This window comes from Sceloporus undulatus, chromosome 3 (genome assembly GCF_019175285.1).
Source record: "Sceloporus undulatus isolate JIND9_A2432 ecotype Alabama chromosome 3, SceUnd_v1.1, whole genome shotgun sequence".
NCBI classification, from domain to species: domain Eukaryota; kingdom Metazoa; phylum Chordata; class Lepidosauria; order Squamata; family Phrynosomatidae; genus Sceloporus; species Sceloporus undulatus.
In genome coordinates this window covers 113,896,261-113,916,422 of record NC_056524.1, presented here as the reverse complement: position 1 = coordinate 113,916,422, position 20,162 = coordinate 113,896,261, and the positions used below count along the sequence as shown (strand labels likewise).

Below are 20,162 nucleotides of genomic sequence, written 5' to 3'. Positions count from 1 at the left end.
AATGGAGAGCCACAACTGAGTACTTGACTTTTGTTATTTGTAGTTCCATACTTGCAGTAACTAATGACTTTTCATAATTTGTTATTGTTCTGGATTACTTTTTAACAATTATAATGGGTGGGAATATACAGCCCTCAAAATATTTTTAACCAGCAACTCTGATCAGTCCTTGCCAGCATAGCTAGGGGAAGCTGGTAATAGCAATTAGACTAGACTGTTATTTTTTAGACAGTTTTGCAGTAACTGGTAACTGTTTCAATGGAAGTTAAGAAAATATGTTTACTACTTGTAAAGTATATGCACATCTGCAGAATGATTTTTGTTTTTTAAACTATGGCATGATCCCATCCAGTTACGCTGGCATGTTAAGTTTTCAGTGGTCATAGCTATGTTTTTGTAGTGCCTGGCCATACCTCTGTAGTTTGGTTCAAGCACTTTGGAATGAACAAAGGACACGCTATGAGCACTCATTAGGCAGTTGGAAGAACAAATTAATCTGTGAATTTAAGGCATGTTACAGACCGCCTAAAAGCGGCGGTCTGCCGGCAGCGCCAGTTGCTGTGTCCAAGAACCGCAGCAGCCAAACTGCGCGATTCCCGGGCGCAGCCGAAAAGAAGTGCCAAAATGGTGCTTCTTTTTGCGCCCTGGAAGTGGTGCCGCGAGGCACTAGTTGCACACTCGCGGCGTCACTTCCGGGTTGCGATGTCCGGACACTACGCATCCACGATGTCAAAATGGCGGCCCCCGTGTGGCCGGGCGCCGTCATTTTGTACAGACCCAATCCATACTAGGGTTGAGGGGCGTCAGGAAGTGATGCTCCTTTCTAATCCTAGTACGTCCTGGGGACGTACTATACGCCCATCCAGAACGGGCATCAGTTTGCTTAAAAAGTGAGCGGGTCTGACTTTAAACACATTTAAAAAATTGTTTTGTCCTTTTGTGCTAAGATTGCACCAACCAATAGCACTCTTTTTGTATTACTGTTTTCACAGTCCTTAAATGAGAGATGTTGGAATCTTGATATGTTAGGATTTGAGCACTTCAATTTTTGAGTCTCATATCATTTTTTTTCTTGCTCCTTCTCAACTGGATTTTGAAAAAACAGCATAATTCCAGGGAAAGTGTTTTACTACTTACCTTAAAATTACTATCATTTTTGTATTAAAGTTTGTCTCTTTTGCCTAAGTTACAGTATATGTTTTTCTAAATAACCTATGCCTGAAAGCTTATTATCCTAGCTTCCATATCTTGTCCATACTGCAGAATGACTATACCGAAGAAAATTGCACTGGGCAAAAGAGATTAAAAAAATACTATACCCTTACCATGCTGGATGGGCATGATAAGTGTGGCCCTAGTTCTCCAGACCTTATCCCATGGTGGCAGAAGCTTTACATAATGATGGTCCACCGGGTCAACTGGGTGTCATAGATGGGAGGTATGTGCCTCTCTGAGGAGATTGCTGTCATGTGCTTTCTGCTAGTATACATTCTAGCTTGAAAGAAGGCATTTATTTCAGGCTTACAGTTTTGGTTTAAAATAGGCATAGTATTTTAATATGTTAAAAGGCAGGGAAATACATTTGCTTCATTCAAAATTAGTCAGGAAAGAGAGACTAAGATATCTGTAAGCAATCTATTTACACCCCATTTTTGCATTGTATTTTGTCTCAACAGCTTGGGTCCTGTATTTGCTCTTTTTGTACCATTTTATTGCTCCATTCCAAGAGTACAAGTGACACATATTCTGGGCCAATTTTCCATCACGAACAAGACACTGGTGTATATATTGGGTTTGCAGGTACAGTATGTGTTGATTTGTTTACTTTTCAATTACTTCAATTAATTTTGTAGTATCTTCCATTTGCTCACTTTGTTTTCCAGTGCCTGTAGCATGATATCCCATGTTTCCATATATTTAGTCTTAAAACATAAAACAAAAATTAGAAATGGAAGCTTTACAATAAAAGCTACAGTGTATACAGCTGTACAGTGGATCTGTGATTGGCATTGGGTGTAAGCAATTCCTACACCCAGACATACATACATATTAACAGATGTGGAAAAGAGAACACGGTATGTGGACATGGTTTCTCCTACTTTCATACCTGGCAGTGGAGAAGCCTTTTTATTGCTTAAATATCTTTAATTAAATTAAATTTAATTTTGGTGAGGTGGTTGTCACTGTGACACATTAGAAGTATAGGGCATTTTCAAAGTTTTAATGAAACCGGAATCTACTGGGGCTCCGAGACTTAAACTGAAAACTTAGGAACTGAGACCTACCAGTTGGGCTAGACCTGCTATAAATACTAGGATCCTAACTGCTGTCTTTTGAATGTTAAACAAACTAGTGAATTTGGCTTCTGATACATTTCAGGATCCAGTTCAGGTTGCTAATTTCAGCAATTTTGAGGGACAGAATGCCCTAACCACGATTGTGTTTGAGTGTAATCACCACCCATGGCATTTTGTAAAATCCGTTAGTTTGATTAATCATTTTTCCTCTTATGACTGAAGTGATAACTGCTAACATTTGGCAAGATAATTATCTTAAATTTCTCTTGCTTTATTTTCCCTTCTTATCACTGCTGGGTAAGACAGCCGTTAAACATTCATCATGGTTATCTGTGAATCTGAGAACAATAGTGATACTAAATTATGAGCATTTGATTTTTCTCTTGCAGACAAAATAACTATCTTGCATATGACACAAGTTCAATTGTTTGCCAATCTGTGATTTTTAAAAAAAAAAAAAACCACTGGAGAAAATATTACTGACCCTGACTGAAAAGTCTAAAATGATAAAAGAGCTGTAGAAACACACACACACTATAGGATAATTTACAAAGGAGTTATAAAAAATTCTTCCTGGATACATTGTTGGCTAGCCTGAATAATTCAGCTATAATTGGAAACTGACAGTTTTTAATGTATTTGTTTCTCTTTCATTTTGGATTTTGCTGTTGTTGTTGTTGTTTGAGGAAGGGGGAAATGAATATGTAAGATTTCAGATTATTACCCAGGCCTACTTTTCCTGCAACTCTGCACTTCAGGTGAGTCCCTATGCTGAGAGAAAAGAGGGATATAAATAAATAAATACACACACACGCACACATGCACACTGTTCCCCTCTCGCTGGACCTAGGTGCAGTTTTACTTTTTTATTATTAATCATGTCCTCACTTTATAAGTAATAGTGGTGGTGAAGATGTCCTTTTGCACATGATTTATTAAAATAGTTTCTAGGCAATATAGATATTAATCATTTCTAGTCAGCTGCTTGACTTGGCTTTTCAATTGACCTTATTTTTGGGATTCAAAAATGTACAGTTGTTTATTAGAAGAAATCTTTCATTAACAGATTGTGGAGAATAAAAATTGTATTGGAATTGATTATATTCCATACCGTGAAAATTTCCACAAGTAGTGCATGTTTTTATTGATCACACTTCATTTCTATATCCAGCTGAACTTAAGCTACACATCTTCATCACTACAGTTGCACATAATGAGACTCTTTTTGTGCAGTTGCTAGTTCTTTCTCTCACCAGAGGGTTTTTCCTCTGATTGTGCTCTGGATTTGTTTCTTGTTCTAGAGCAGTGATGGCGAACCTTTTAGAGACCGAGTGCCCAAACTCAGTGGTGTTCCTGCACCAGGTGTCATCTGGTGCCAGGACACAGGGCTTCTGGGGGTGAGGCTTCCAAGGGAGGGACTTTTCCCAGCTTTCCAGGGTGGGAGAGGTGGAGAAACGGAGCCCTCCTTTCCTTCATCCCTTCTACCTTGGAAAGGCTTTCCCCAGCATTTCCAGGATTGGAGGGGTGGAGAAACAGAACCCTCCTTTCCTTCACCCCTCACACCCTAGAAGAGCTTTCCGTCAGTATTTCCAGGATGGGACAGGTGGAGAAACAGAGCGCTCCTTTCCCTTTGCTCCTCCTGGCCTCTGCCATGATGGGGGTGATGACGCACATGCCCTCAGAAAGGGTTCTGCATGCCCTCTTTGGCACGCGTGCCACAGGTTCACCACCATGGTTCTAGAGCCTTCTGTTTTCCTCAGTTTTTCTACCCATGCAAATCTGCCTAGTATGATAAGTTGTTATTGTTGTTGACAGAAATAGTCAAATGATTGTACAACCAAAGTTACATTGTACATTACAATTTTTTATCTTGTAGCTTTTAACTTCTGGAACTTACATCTGGATTGTAGCTTTAAGTGGGCTGGTAAGTAGACTTATTTATTATTGCACAGATTTTCATTAAGTTAAGGTTCAAAACACCTAGATACATTTCTTTCCTCTTTTAATATTTACATATGTTCATTTTTTATTTTAATATTTACTAAAATGTGCCTTTCTTTTCATTTGTTATGTATGCCTCTTACTTAAAATACTGGTTTCATACTAATCATAGACATTAAAAGCTCTTATACAAACATGTTTTTGTTGTCACAACCTGCAGTTGATATGCAATATGTAGTGGTGGCACTAATATATTAGTTAGTACTAAGATGTTTAACCTTGAAAAATACCCTGGTACATAGGTAGTATCATAGCAGCATATTGAACTGTTTTTTTTTAATTACAGTACTAGCAATGTGTGCTAAAAGTACTGGAGAGTGCACATAATTACCTAGAAGGGAGGAGGAAATAATGAAATAGTAAGATGTGGTTGTTTCTGAGGCTGCCAAGGCAATGCTGTAAATAAGAGAGTGGTGGTAGTGGAACTGCTCAGAAGAAACTAGCCATATTGCCTGTTTCAGTTCAACACTGACTGGAAAAACTTTTTGAATACTCGACCTCTGTGGGTGTTACATATAACACCGCATTTGGATGTAAAACTAAACCATTTGTTGGTTTGCTTATAAAAACTGGTTTGTTTATTTAGCTGAACTCGGCTGGATTTATTAATCATAGGTGAGATACAGACCGCCCCTTTGGGGTGGCCTGCACACACCCCTTTCCCCGACGGATTGGGGCCTGAGCTGCCACAGCGGCAGCCCCGGAGGCCCTGATCCGCCGCTTTTTCAGGCCTCAGGGAAGCAGCAAAACGCCCCAAGGACACCCCAACAGCAGCGGGGAGACAGAGAAAGGGGCTGCTCAGCCCCTTTCTCTTCAGTATCGCTGGCGTGGCAGCGTGACAGGAGCTCCGTTTTGGAGCTCCTTTTGGCGCCGCTAAAAGGGCGCCACAGGTGCCCTGCAGCAGCATCAGGACATAATGGCCACACCATTTGGACACAATGCGGTGGTTACACCAAAATGGCGGCGCCCATGTAGACAGGGCGCCACCATTTTGACGTACTGAGTATGTCCTAGGGTTAGGGAGCGTCTGAAAAGGACGCTCCCGGGCAACCCTAGCACGTACTCAGTACGTGTTTAATGTACAGGGCCATAGTTGCATTGGAATCAACAAACCTGGATCTTAAAATATGGTTCGAAGATGATTTGAGAAATTCACTCTTACACTAACAAAGGCTAAGCATTTATGTTCTGTCCCTCATTTCTGCAGCTTGGTGGAAAGAGGACAAATAAGAGTTGCGTGAGGACAGCTTGCCAATCCTTGACCAACATATAAGGTTTTGGTATAGCAGCTGAGATGAGAGGCCTCATTACCATTAAGACACCAATATTCAAGCAGGGTCACTTCTGGATTGTACTTGGATGGGAGACCACCAGCAAATTCCATGTTCTGTAAACTATATTTCAGAAGAAGGAACTGGAAAAGCCACCTCTTAAAGTGGATAAAAGTGGGATTTTACTTTATCCTAACCAGTTGTAGCTGTGTGTGCCTGCCTACAACAGGGAATGTAAAGAGCAGCTCCCTCTAGAATTGGTTGCTGTGTGCAGAAAATGCAAAAGGGAAGAACAGATAGGCCTGCCTTACTAGCTCCTTCGAGTATGTTAGAAGAAGAAGAGGAGGAGGAGGAGGAGGATAAGAACACTGGTACATGCGTTGGTAACCTCTCGGCTGGACTTCTGTAATGCGTTCTACATGAGGCTACCTTTGTATCAAGTTCGGATACTTCAGTTGGTACAGAATATGGCAGCCAGGCTGGTTACTGGCATACCTAGATCTGCCCACTCCTCACCAGTTTTAAAATCCCTTCACTGGCTGCCTATTAGTTTCCAGGCAAGGTACAAAGTGTTGGATTTAACCTTTAAAGCCTTGCATAGCTTGGGTACTGATTTCTTGAAGAAGCGCCTTCTCCCATATCATCCTCCCCACACTCTTTGTTCCACTGGGAAGAATCTGCTTCAGCCGAAGGGGACTAGACTTTCTGTAGTGACCCAGCGATCCTTTTCAGTAGCCACTCCTAGGCTGGAACTGTTTTTGTTTACTTATGCAAGACCTACCTCACCTGGTTGTTTCATTTCACATGTGCATATTGTTAGTTTTGGATAATAAGTTTGTAGAACCTTATTGAACCATTCTTCTTTTTTGTAGGGTAGGAACCTATCCCTATTCTTTCCATGTTATTTTCTATGTCTGGCATCAAAGTTTCTGTTAAAGAAGTAATGCCCAGAGACACATCTACTTTGTTGAGGTATACCTGTGCACTTATGTTACCACATAGCACACTGTAATCCAGTGTTCCCCAAACTGTTTCAGGCTACCACCTCCTTTCATCTTGGCTTACAACCCTAGTGCCCCCTTGCCTATTTCTTGATACTAAGTCTACTGTTCTACTACAAATTCAAAACACACAATATCAGTTGCTGCTCCCTTTGCACCCGGTCACCATGTGAGCAGTGACTAAGAAGCCTCTTGTTCATCCCAGCTTTGTAACAAAAGCCAGCATGGGTAAGAGGCTTGTCCATCACTGTTTGACCAGCTGTTCGGTTGCTGCTTCCAAACTGACTAGGAGAAGGGGAAAGCTTCTGTCCTGCGAGGAGAGACTGTCTGTCCGAGAAAGGCAAAGGACTCTTTCAAAAAATTGACCCCGGATATTTGTACCTCTCCTTCCCCAAAGACATCCCTTCCCCACAGAGCTTTGAGTTGTCATTCCTTCCACACAAATACTCTTTCTTCTGCTATCTCTTCTCTTGGCCTGTCTGATGAAAACAAGCAGGACCAGCAATGCAGCTCTAACATACCAGTCAAGTCCTGGCAAAACTTAATTAGGGTCCCAGATGTGAAAGCTCTTTTTTAGTCTCCACTTCTCCCCCATCACCACCTGATCTAACTTCTTGTTCCAGTCAGTCTGGGGGAGTGAGCTTGTGCAGGCTGGCAAAGAGCGGGAGACAACACCACATGAAGTCATCAACAAGACTGTGCAGTGGTTTTAAGGCACCTCAAAAAGAGATGTTTCATGCAATCATCATCCCTACCATGGTCTTAAAGGCTGCTGATTCCTCTTGTCTTTCTTGCAGGCAGTTCTTTGGCTGTTGGCCCCCCTGCTATCTCCTTTTTCCTCAGCATCCCCCTTCCCTCTTTATAATACCCAAGGAGTGTTACCATTCACTCTGGGGATCACTGCTGTAATCAAAATTACATCTTTTGATGTCAAGTTGCCTTTTCTTAGTATCTCAGAATCATATTTCTCCAGAAAGTGCAGATACCATTGCAGTGGGTCCACTAAATGGATTAATATTTGGCTTCTCTATAGCAGTTGAGACAGCTGTCCCATGGGCACTACGTATTTCAGTTTCAGTGAATTCAATGAGTGTTACTTATGAAGAAATGTATAAATTTTGGCTTTGGCTGTTGGACCTTTTAATAACTATAAAATGTGCTACATAGTTTCATTGCTGTCATTCTAGGAAATGTTTTCTATACCCATTTATGTATTTTTCCAGATCACATGGGCAAGTTTTTCCTTTTTATGGTCAGTGAAGAAGAAAATAATAAAATCAGTATTGCATTATAGTTTAAAACAAAGAATGGCACTTCTTGGTGTTAGGGTTTTGTTTGTTTTGTGACATTCAGTTCTGTATAGCTAATTGCTTCTTTAAAAAGGGAAATACAAAACATAAAAACAACAGAGAGAAGTAGTTATAACTTGAGACACATCAAGCTACAGGAAAAGAGATTTCACCTCAACATTAGGAAGAACACCTGACAGTAAGAGCTGTTCGACAGTGGAACACACTCCCTTGGAGATTGGTGGATTCTCCTTCTTTGTAGGTTTTTAAACAGAGGCTGGATGGCCAACTGTTGGGGGTACTTGGATTCTGTCTTCTTGCATGGCAGAATGGGGTTGGACTGGATTGCCCTTGTGGAGCTAATAGGTTAAAATAATTGAAGTGATCAGAAATTTCCTGATGAAAAGGTGCAATTTTTTTACATTTATTTTTTAACTTCTTTTTTTAAAAAAACCTTACATTGGATGTTCAACGTTAATATAATTGCATCTGTACCACAGAAACAATGCAGTCTGACACCGCTTTAACTGCCATGGCTCAGTGCTATGCAATTCTTGGATTTGTAGTTCTGTGAAATATTTAGCATTCTCTGCTAGAGAGCTCTGATGCCACAACAAACTATAAATCTCAGGATTTTATAGCATGGAACCATGGCAGTTACAATGGTGTGAAACTGCATTAATTCTGCAGTACAGATGCACCCATAGTTTCAGGATTATATTAAATTATTTAGTAAATACAATTGGCTATAGGAATCTTTATTTTTCTTCAGGATTAGAGTATGATATTATGATACCTGAGAACCAGCATGGCATAGTTTTTGAGCACTAGATTATGACTGGAGAACTGCGTTAGAATCCCTGTTCAGCCATGAAATCCCTGAGTGACTTTGGGAAAGTCATACTCTCTCATCCTTGGAGAATGGCCATGGCAAAACCCCACTGAAGCAACTTACCAAGAAAACCCTGTGGTAGGTTCACTTTAAAATCTCCAGAAGTTGGAAACTACTTAAGGCAAACAAGACAGAAAACATGTAGTAAGAACAGTGTGGAAGAGAGTTGGCATCTTTGCATTCACATAGTCATCCTGTGTTCTACCCCTGACACCACATAGGGCTCCCCATCAGGCCCAAGAAGCTGAAATTTGAAGCTCTCAAACTTGGCACTTTTGCTGGGATCCAACAGTGAATCAGTAAACTAAAAAAAAAAAGTGGATAAGACATGAACAGGAGATTATGAGAGACAGTTGGGAGAGGGAAAGCAAGGGAAGGATCTGGTGGAGAAGGTTGGAAACAGTGGGAATCACATGCTTTGACTGCAACTCATTCGGGTTACTTTAACATACACTATGTCAGGGATTCTGAAACTCTGTTACTCCCAGAGTTCAGCTCCCAGATGCCTCAAGCTGAAGTCCAAAACACTAGAAGGACTGGAGTTTGGGAATCACCGCGCTACGTGGAGCTTCCTCAAACTGTTTGGAAACTTCAAGAAGTCTAAAATGCTGTGGCCAGAGTGCTGGCCAGAACTGGTTACAGGAACATACAGGGCCCCTTGATATCTGCTAGGGTTTGGTTCCAAGATCCCCTGTGGATACAAAATTCCATGGATGCTCAAGGGCCATTAAATACAATGCACTGTAAAATGGTGCCCCTTATATAAAATAGTAAAATCAAGATTGAATTTATATTTTTTAAAAATATTTCCAACCCATGGATGGTTGAATCTGTGAGTACAGAATCCATGGATATAGAGAATAGACTGTATAACAGTATCATTGACTACAAGTTCATTTCCAGGCACAATTCAAAGTACTGTTTATGTCTTATAAAGCCCTATATGACTTGGATCCAGACTCTCTGGAAGATTGTATTTCCTTATATGTACCTGCCCAAGTTTTAAGATCTTGAGGGAGGGTACACTCTCAGTCCCACCACTATCACAGTCAAGCTTGGTGAGGACACAGGAGGAGAGAGCCTTTTCAGTGGCTGCTCCCAGGCTGTGAATCCCTCTCACTCCGCTGAGGCTAAGTTGGCCGCCCTCTCTGCTTGCTTTCTGCCAGCAGGCCTTTCATTATTAACTGACCATTTCAAAAGGGTGTAATGCATTTTTAAAAATCTGCTTTTAAGAGTGTTGTAAATTGATGTTTTAAATATATTTAGTTGTTTAATTGTTTTTAACATTATATATAACCTTTTTAAACTAGATTTTATTTAACTTGTGTTATACACCACTTGGGCCCATTTTGAGAGTAAGGTAAAATATAAATTATGGGATTTTTTAAAATTTAAAAATATAAAATTTGTGTAACTGTTACTTTAATCACAAATCTCAAGAAAGAGATAGTGAATCATAGGCGAGTTACAGACCACCTCTTTGAGGCGGGCTGCACCCGTCCCTTTCCCCGCCGGATCGGGGCCTGAGTGCAAGAAACGGCAGCTGCTGAGGCCCCGATCCACCGTTTTCAGGCTGCGGGGGAAGCAGCAAAACGCCACTTCCCCGCAGCCTGAAAAGGGGTGTCCTTGGGGCTTCAAGCCCCAAGGACACCCCGCGGGGCGGGGAGGGGGATAAAGGGGCCGCTTGGCCCCTTTCTCCTTTGCTTCGCTGGGCGCACATCTGAAGACTGCCACCCAGCGAAGCAAAGCGGCGCTGCGGACCAGGAGGAGCTCCGAGACGGAGCTCCTTCGTGGTCGCGAGGAAGGACGCCCTAGGCGCCCTGCCGTGGATTGGGACGTCACATCCGCGCCGCCCCGTCTAGAGGTGGCGCGGCCGTGATGTCCTCACGGCGGCGGCGTTTAGTGCGTGCGAGCACGCACAAGGGTTAGGGCGGTGCAGAAGCACACGCCTTTTGTAACCCTAGTGCGTGCTGTCACGCACTAAGGCGATGTGTAACCGGCCTCAGAGACACAATTTTTATTTCCACATCACTAAATACAATATTTAGAAACTAAGCAAACATGCCAAAGAAAACATGAATTCCTTGTGGGATATGATAATACTATAAGGATTGGGATTGGATGTAGTGAATTTCAGAATCAACCCTAAAAGGATGAAAAGAAGGGCAGACCTATATTTCTGAAGGGCAAATATGTTTTCTGTTTTCCCTAGGGCTTAATGGAACCCTTTCACACTCCAATGATGAATGTAAAGTGGCATGCTTAGGTAGTCCCAGTGACATCTCTAGGGTTGGTGTGGTGCGGGAACTCGTGGTGTCTCTCTTTCTCTCTCTCTCTCTCTCTCTCTCACACACACTCACCACACACACCACACACACACTATTGGCCTCCTCATTTCACACCATACAGGATCCTTGGAATGCTTTCCCCCCTTTTTGCACTAATGTTACTTGTAAATATTATCCCAATACCACTGAATGTTATGCTAATAGTTGAAATAAAAAAGAATTGCAAAATTAAAATTATACCTTCAAATCACAATAGCATATGCACATCCTAAATGTATTTACCTATACATAGGGGGATTTGGTTAAATGCAATATTTTTAAATAAAATTAAAAGAATTAAATTTTTGAATCATTTCAATTTTTTTAAATTCAAATTTTGACATTTTAATTTTTTAAAAAATCTGAGGCCTCTCATTTCTCCTCCACTGAGCTTCAACTTTAAAGAGATACAATAAATAATAAATAAAACTTTTTTTATATCCCGTTTTAGTTAAGACAATCAAAGTGGTGTACATCATTAAAAAGTACAACATATCTACAAATCCCCCCTTAAAAAGAATTAAACGGTTTAAGGATTAAAATTACATAACATTAAAATCATAAAATCAAAGACCGTGGGCCAAAATATTAAGAGATATTAATAGATTAATGCCACAGCCCATTTCTGTCAGAAGGTAGTATTGAGGAGAAGTTGTGTCAGCCCCACTTAGGGTGTCACACTGTGGTCCACACATCATCACACACCCTGCACCCCTTCGTGATGATACTGGGCAATCTCACAGGACTGGGAGTAGTTTTTCTCTGTCCTGAGATCTAATTAGTGGGCCCTTCCTTACGTGGGGTATGTGTTCCGGATCCCCGGTAAGGGAAAATTCACCTATGCCGAGCCCCATGGGAATAATGGGGCGTGTGCATGTGGCGGAATGGTGCGCGTGCCATCTGGGGGCGCACATGCCCATTGTTTTTCTCCCCACGCCGCCTCCACGTAAGCTGGAAGCTGCCTAAAATGCGTCCGTGCATGGCGCAGGCGCATTGTAATTAAAAGTGAAGCCTGTCCTGGTTCTAACTTCGAGAGGCTTTTCAAGTATTTTTAAATTATTATTATTTGTTTATGACAGACCTATTTTCCCCTCTGTTGTCATTCAGCTACCTGGAAATGATACTTGTCATCTCTCTCTTACTTCCCCCTACAGCTATATAAAGAGTTATTTAAAATGCAGCCTTTGTACGCACGGTAAATGCAACTCTCCTAAAATGCATATTCATATCTCTTAACTTACATGTCATTACTATCGTTGCAGTAACTTGTTTATGGCAGTGGGGAATGGGAGCAATTGTTTCACATCTGGAAGGGATCACATTAACTTGTAAACTCTTGAATATTTCACTGTTGAATTACCAGATCCTTTCCCTTTCAGTGCATGGGTTACTGGTCTTGAAAACTGTTAATGTGTTGAGTTTGCAGTACATAGTCATTTGTTTTGGTGGAGGGACAAGCTTTTCATATATTTAGGCACTGATGTAATAGCACATAGCCTGTCAACTCCTTTCTTCTTCTTTCATCCCACTAAACAACCATGCATAAATATTACATTATTTGAAGGCATTTGCCATGTCTGCCATTCTTAAAAATACAAGGTGACTAACAGTATCATTTGTCTTTTTCAAAATCCGTGAGCTGGAGGCATCCGGTAAGATTTTAGTTGAGGAGTACAGTACCGAGAGTAAGTAAAGTATATGCCTCTGCTCAAAGCCAGGGGCCTTCTTGCATTGTGAAAGATAGTCTTATCCATCTCAGAGTCTGATTTATCACCATATGTTGTGGTGTTTGGGCAGCAGTCAGAATGGCCCAAGTTTTTTCCCCTTTTCTTTAAATATTTTTATTAAATTTTAAATAGTATAGTTTATCTAAAAATTACATAAATACTGTCTACTTCATAATAGTGGCCTATATACTTTTGATTTGGTAACCATTCAGGCTATACATGCCTATTGTTTCTACCTTGCAATGGCTGCTCAGCAATGGAATTCTCATGCATTGCTGATGGCAGGCAGGTAGCCAGAAACAAGAATATATCACATATGCCCTATCTTGTTACTTATAAGGCAGGAATGATACCTGTGGCTTAATTCTGAGGCTCAGTCAGCAAGGAGAATTCTACAAGATACCACTGTTGATCACAGTGAGGATGGAACATGCCGGGAAGGTACCCATATAGTCCCTGGCCATTTAAAGACATAAGCGAGGGGACGCAGTTCGAAGACCATTGATGGAGGGAGGACTGTAGTATCCATATTATATGCTTACTGCCAACCTGTCTCAAAATCTTGACAGGAACGTTTTGCTTTAAGTTCCCCGACATTTTTCATGGGCTGCATCCACAGAGCAGTAATAACACAGTTTGACATTAATTGCTATGGCTCAGCTGTGGAATCTGGGTACTATAGTTTGTGTGGCAACAGAGCTCCCTGACAGAGAAGGCTAAATGTCTCACAAAAATTACAGTTCCCAGGATTCCATAGCATTGAGGCAAGCTGGTACAGCAGCTTAAACTGGTTCAAAGTACTATCAGCTACTGTCTTTAAGTGAAATGCAGTTTCATCCAAGTCATATATTTAGTTCCCTGGATCAGCTGTCCCTGGCTATAAGGTTTTTGTGCATGAATTAAGTTCAAGTTTATTGTCCCATATCCAACCTTTTTGCCCAAAATGTTTTGCTGTCTTCCTAGGATCTAATGAAAATAACAAAGAGGTTATTTTTATCAATTTGTTCTTGTGCTCTCTGTGACTCACACAGATGCCTGCACAGTGATCTTTCAAAACCTTCTAGAGCATTACATAGTTTTTGGCAGTGTCCTGCCCACACTCCAACAGGCTTCCTGCCAAACTGCCAGCTCTTTTTTGCCAGCAGCGATAGAACTGGGTTTGTCCATTTACTTTCAATCTCATTACAACCTCCTGTAACTGATACAGCTCCGGAGGTAGCCAGGTTCTTGGATACAAGTTGCTTAGTATTGGCAGTTGAATGCACTTTCCTTTGCATGTCTTTCCTCACTGGTGTCTTTCAAAAGTGTGTTTCTTGTGCATGACATCCTGGGATGTGATGGACACTTGAACTGTCTCCGTTGTTTAAGTCATGCACACAATTCCACCTTTTCAGCTCAAACAAGATGAATGGAGTTCAAACACAACTAATATGGAGGCTTCAGGCCTCAGTGCTGCCTATTCAACCATCTATTTGGTCATTATGAGGCCACAAAGTCCTTCAGAGTTCACTTGGCTCCAACTGCCAACTCTTCTGCTTGGGTGTAGAGCCAAATAATCATTGGTGGAGTCCATCTGACCCTGTAAAGGCTGCAAGGGCCAGTTCCGAGTGGCGTGGATGTACAAGTCTCCCCACACCTGGAAAGTTTGACATACAGCGAAAGCATAAGAAGGAGTAGCCCTTCAAGGACAGGACCGTTGTCATTCCTGGTTTTTAAGGGACTTTTGACTCCAGAATTCCACCACACACTGGCTCAAGGCCTCTGGAGCTGTTACACAAGGGAACTGATGATTCTGAAGTGAAGAGTTATAACATTCTCCTGTTGGGGTGGAGGTGGTCACCATCTTGCAATATCCTCCTAAAGAAAACTGTTTTTGAGGATGATATCTTAGAGTTTCTCCCATTCTGAAGGTAACTTTTGCCCTCCCCAATTTCACCATCAATTTCAAGACCTACTGGGTTCAGTTTCACATATCATTTCTCTAAGGTATTATGAGCACCTGGTGCATTCCAGGGGGTGCTGTCAGGCTCGACATTCTTGTACTGAGGCCATCAGTCACATAGGTCATGACCAATACAGTGCCGGCACTCAAGATCAACTGATCTTCTTACTCCACACTTGGCTTAGATAGTTGTTAGTGGTGAGACTATGCTACTACTTTGACAACAAGGCTTGCCAGCATATTACCTGGCCCATAAACACTCTTGTGTTGGAATGCACTTTTGTTCCAACCTCTGCTGATAAAGCTGTTCAGCCACCTTGGTAAGCTATCTCCTGGTCCATCCAGCTGGAGGAAGCTTGGGAGATCTGGGATAATCAACAGTTTCCTCCAATCCATCTTCTGATGATGGCCATCAACTAGGACAAAACTGGGCAACTTTCAGCAGTTGGGCTACTGGGCATCTCCCGCCTTGGACCCCTGCAGACCTTAGAGAACACCCACATATCTGAAAGAATTTTGGGGACTCCAGACTCTTATAAGCAGGGAGCGAAAACGATCCATGCACCCCATGATGTAATGAAGAGTCTGGGGGCGTGCAGTTGCATTTATTAGGGTCCCCTAGTTCATGGGTCCACAGAAGAGAGCAAAAATAACCTTTAGAACTGCACACAGCTCATGAGTCACCCTTCCCCTCCCCACATATTAGGGCAAACAAGGACGTGGTCTTCATACCCAGACTGGAAACCAGGTTAAAATTATTCAAGATAAAGAGGCAGACATGGAGTTGAGCACTGCTCTCAGTTCTATCACTCTCATGGGTATCTTTGATGAGGACACACGAGAAGACCTTTTCAGTGGCTTCTCCCAGGATGTGGAAGCCCCTTCCATGGGAAGTTAGGCTGGGCCCTCCCTGTTCCCTTTCTACCAACCAGCAAAGATGATAAATGTGACATAACTTGTCATTCAGCACATAGGATCTCCAAGCACAAGGTCTGCAGTCTGTTTTCAAAGATTCTTTCCTAGTCCTTTAGCTAGTGATGAAGAATGAGCCCATGCATGCAGATGACTCCATCTTGGACAATTCTGACTGTCTCCAGGTTAATTTATATGTGTATGTACCTTTGAGTTGCCTGGTCCATTTATGGCAACCCTATCATAAAGTTTTCTTAAGCAATGAATACTCAAAAGATTTGCCAGTTCTGTCCTCTGGAATATAGCCTACTGCACTTGGCAGTCTCCCATTCAAGAACTAACTAGAGCTAACCCTGCTTGACTTCAAAATCAGATAGGATCTGGTGCCTTTAGAGTGTTTAGACCCAGATTGAAAACTTAGCGTGGACTTAAAGCAATGGCAGAAAAGTTGCAGTTGATTTTTCAGGCTTAATTTCTACATAGTTTTCTTTCTTTAATAGTTGTCTCATTGGATTATATTGGTCTAGATTATAAATGAAATTTTGATTTTTAAAGTTTATTTTTAATAATCCATTGAATCCATATTAGGCTAACACTGCTTTACTTGTTTTTCTTTTGCTAGCTGGTTGATACCTGATATTTTGAGGGAAATGAACAGGAAAATTAGTCTTTCTTTTCTGTTTTTGAAGCAAAGAAGTTCTTACACTGATTATTTGGACAGATGAGGGGAAATAGTCTTCCTTAACATCCTTTGTCAAACGTAACTTCCTTTGTTTGGGAGACAAAAGCACATTAATTGAATTGTACAATTTTTTTGGCAAGCCTTCAAGCTATACTCTGAAAAGCACATACCATAAGTAGTCAGATACTTGGCAGCCTTCTATTTTTGTACTGCCTGTTGTTTACTTATTTATCCTAAACCTGATGCTATTGAATATGCTGGTAAATGTCCAGTTTTGGTACTTTGCATATGTCAAGTTTCTTTAAATCCAACACACCCAATTTCCGAGGAAATAATTGCAGGTGATGTGCCTTTGACAGAAGTACCCATTTAATATAAAACAAAGCAAATTGCTATACTTCTTGAGATCAGGTTTGTGAAGGTTTCTGTTGATAAATGATATCCTGTCAGTATAGAAAACTGTTCAGGTTGCAGTTGTGGGTCCAAAATAGGCACAATGAATGTAAAAGATGGTATTTCATTGAAGGACTGCTGAAGAAGTTGTAATTTCAGAGTTACCACCTACCTGCATTATCTTGACTACAGTTTTTTCATGGAGATTCAACACATGCAAAGTGATCCAAAAACTGTTCTTTATCAAATGATCCATTTTCATGGTTCACTGTGTAAAAATAAAACACAATGGCTAATGTTCTAAAATAAAAACTGAAATGCTTTGTATTCTTTTGAAACTTTCAAATATTTTAATGTGGAGTTCAAATTTTAGCAATCCCTTTTTATACTTAGATTTACATGCATTGTTTCCAAGATCCTTGGTCTACCCACCACCATCCCATCATATTTAGCCATACATTCAGCCTTCCATATCCATGGATTTTTTTTATTCATGGATTCAATCATCCACAATTTGAGAATATAAAAATACATACATTCCAAAAAGTAACCTTTGACTTTTGTCGTTCTATATAAGGGACACCATTTAACTATGCCATTGTATGTAATGGGACAGGCATCCACAGACTTTAGTATCCACAGGGAGTCCTGAACCAAACCTCATAGAATCATAGAGTTGAAAGAGACTGCAAGGGCCATCCAGTCCAACCCCCTGCCATGGAGGAAATCTAAATCAAAGCATCCCTGACAAATGTCCATCCAGCCTCTCTTTAAAGACCTCTAAGGAAGGAGACTCCAATTACACTCCGAGGGAGCTTGTTTCACTGTCGAGCCCACTGTATTTTATTAGTTGCAAATATGCTTGAATGTGTGATTCTCTTGTCTGCTCTTGGGTTTTCTGAACTAACCACAAAACAATAAGTACCAAGAACTGAAGGTAAGATAGTGACTGTTTTGTGGTCCAGTCATTCAGCTACTATTTATTATGGAATGACCTGCCACAGGAGATCCTCCACATTTCTACTCTTACAGCCTTTAAGAAGGCTCTTAAGACGGATCTCTTCTGACAAGCCTTCCCTATCTAGTTCCTCTTCCCGTTTACTGTGACTTATGTCACTGTGCCCACCAACTCTTCTCTTAAATTTAATGAGAAGAATTAAATTAAAATTAATTAAAATAAAATTCCTGCCTCAAGAAGAAGAACCCTTCCTCCGTACCTACTGTCATCATCAGACCTGGGAGGGAGTGAAAAAGACAGGCCCAGTTCCTTCAGGTCTAGCTGTAAATTCTGTAACTCACATTGCTCTCTTTTATTGTATTGTATTGTATTGTATTGTATTTTATTTTATTCTCTGTATTTTTATTGCTGTAACCCACCCAGATTCCTTGTGATTGGGCAGGCTATTTATTATTATTATTATTATTATTATTATTATTATTATTATTATTATTTGGTCAGTAAATGGTAGAATGGCTAACAAACTGATTTTCATAATGTCTTATATGTGTTGTGTTTTCAGATATCTTGGCGAAAGCCAATACTGTTAAATATCATGAAACATTGTTTGCTTTCTTACACTACTTCCTTGATACTATTTGTAGGGTTAATTCTAACACTTTTCAAAGTATTCCCTAATGGTTTGGCAGATAACATGATAAGTAACACTGTATTCAGAGGGCAGGGAAGGGATAAATAAAATACCATCTATGAGTAACTCTAGGGAGCAACTGGAGAAACTGAGTAAAGTTGCCCATATATAGTTATCTTTGGAGGAAAAGAGTAGGTTCTTACTGCAAGCTGGACATTTACCAGCATATTCTAGCATCCTAGCATCTCTTCTCTTGTTAAAGAACTGTTAAGTTCAGGTCTGATTCACCTTCCCCAGCAACAAATTTTAATGACATCTCTATTTGGCAATAACTTTACAAATATGAATTTTAAATGTTTGTTCCTCCTTTCAGTATTTACTACTGAATTAAAAATACATTAGGTTGTCTCCAAAGTTTCCCTTCCTCTTATTGGAAGGAGCCTTTTTTTTCAATGTGGAGGAAACCTTTCCTTTCAGAGGACAGGAAACCTAGCCTCCAAACTGTTATATATACAGAAACAGGATAAAGAATTAGCTTCATATGTAATTCATATTAATGTTAACAATGTTACGCCACATGGCACTCCTAGCACATAACCATAGATCTGAAAAACAACAACAAACAAACTGGCTTTCTTCCTACTGTCTGGAACTCTTTTAAAAAGCTATTCTGAAAAGCCACTACTTTGGTTTGCTGTGATAGAAAAAAAATCTTTTTTCAAACCGGATGAAAAGTCTACAAAATATTTTTTTTTCCATGTACTGAGTTTGAAAATTTAGTGCCATGTATAGCTTCTGACGTACAAGAATCATGCTGTGTTGTGGAATTTTTAGTGTTTTTCATTTTTGTCTGCATAACGTCTCTTCCCCCTCCCCTTTATATTTCCACTTTCCCCATTGTATTTTTGTGTGCGTGAACCTTCTGAAGAATATAAAAGTTTTGCATAAGAAAGTCATAATGTGTTTCAGATTGTGCTTTGTTCCATGCAAAGTTTAGCATACAATGGAAAGATAAGACTTTTGTCTACTAATTAGATTGAGATTAAAGAACATAGAACAGCAATGGTGTATGAGTGTCGATAGCTACCAACTTCCATTACTTAAAATGGCAGTTGTGCATAGTGGCTAATCAGATGCTTCTGGGGAGTCTATCAGTCAAGTGATGAGGACAGTTGCCCTTTTATTCTACTATTTCGCAACAACTGGTTTTCAGAGGCCTGCTTGCTCTGACCCAGGCAATAAAATGTACCCTCTCTCACTGGTAGCCTTTAACAATCCTGACTGAACCTACCATTTTATGACTGGTCATGACAAGCATATCATCTGGCACCATTTGCGGCCCTAAGAAGTTACTGTAATAGTGCTGCCAAATACAACCTTAAGAAGGAGAAGGAAAATAAGAATGCCATTGAAAATCATTTGAGATAGAGCAAGACTGAAGCTCAGTGGGAAGGATGTTTTTATTATTAATTACTAGCAAGATGTTCACTAATGCTGGGAATGTGCTTGACTGGGGCAGGCAACCTGGAGCCTTCCAGATGTTTGAGGATACAGTCACAATCAGCATGATCTATGTGGCTAGGGATGATGGACACTGTAACCCCAAACATCTGAAAGCCACCAGATTGTCTGCTACTGATGCATAGAAATGTGACCACAAAATTAAACTGTAGATAAGACAGCTGCAGCATGCCTGGCATTCTCCCCTTTTCTTTCTCTTCATCTTCTTGCTCTCTTTGGAAAACTCTCTTGTCCTGCTTCTTCAAATCAAGCATTGTTATCAAAATGGGTCAAACTACATGATATCATTTTATGAATATGAATTTGACTAATCTGCCA

At 40.6% G+C, this 20,162-nt stretch overlaps 1 protein-coding gene across 1 annotated transcript in view; it reads left to right on the top strand.

The window, feature by feature from the left end:
- The window catches only part of UBAC2 (UBA domain containing 2), a 104,896-nt gene that overhangs the window by 53,251 nt on the left and 31,483 nt on the right, over nt 1-20,162 (top strand). Inside the window, exons 5-6 of the mRNA XM_042458092.1 lie at nt 1,677-1,800; nt 4,174-4,221. Coding sequence (XP_042314026.1) covers nt 1,677-1,800; nt 4,174-4,221 — 172 coding nt within the window. The remainder of the gene's footprint in view (nt 1-1,676; nt 1,801-4,173; nt 4,222-20,162) is intronic.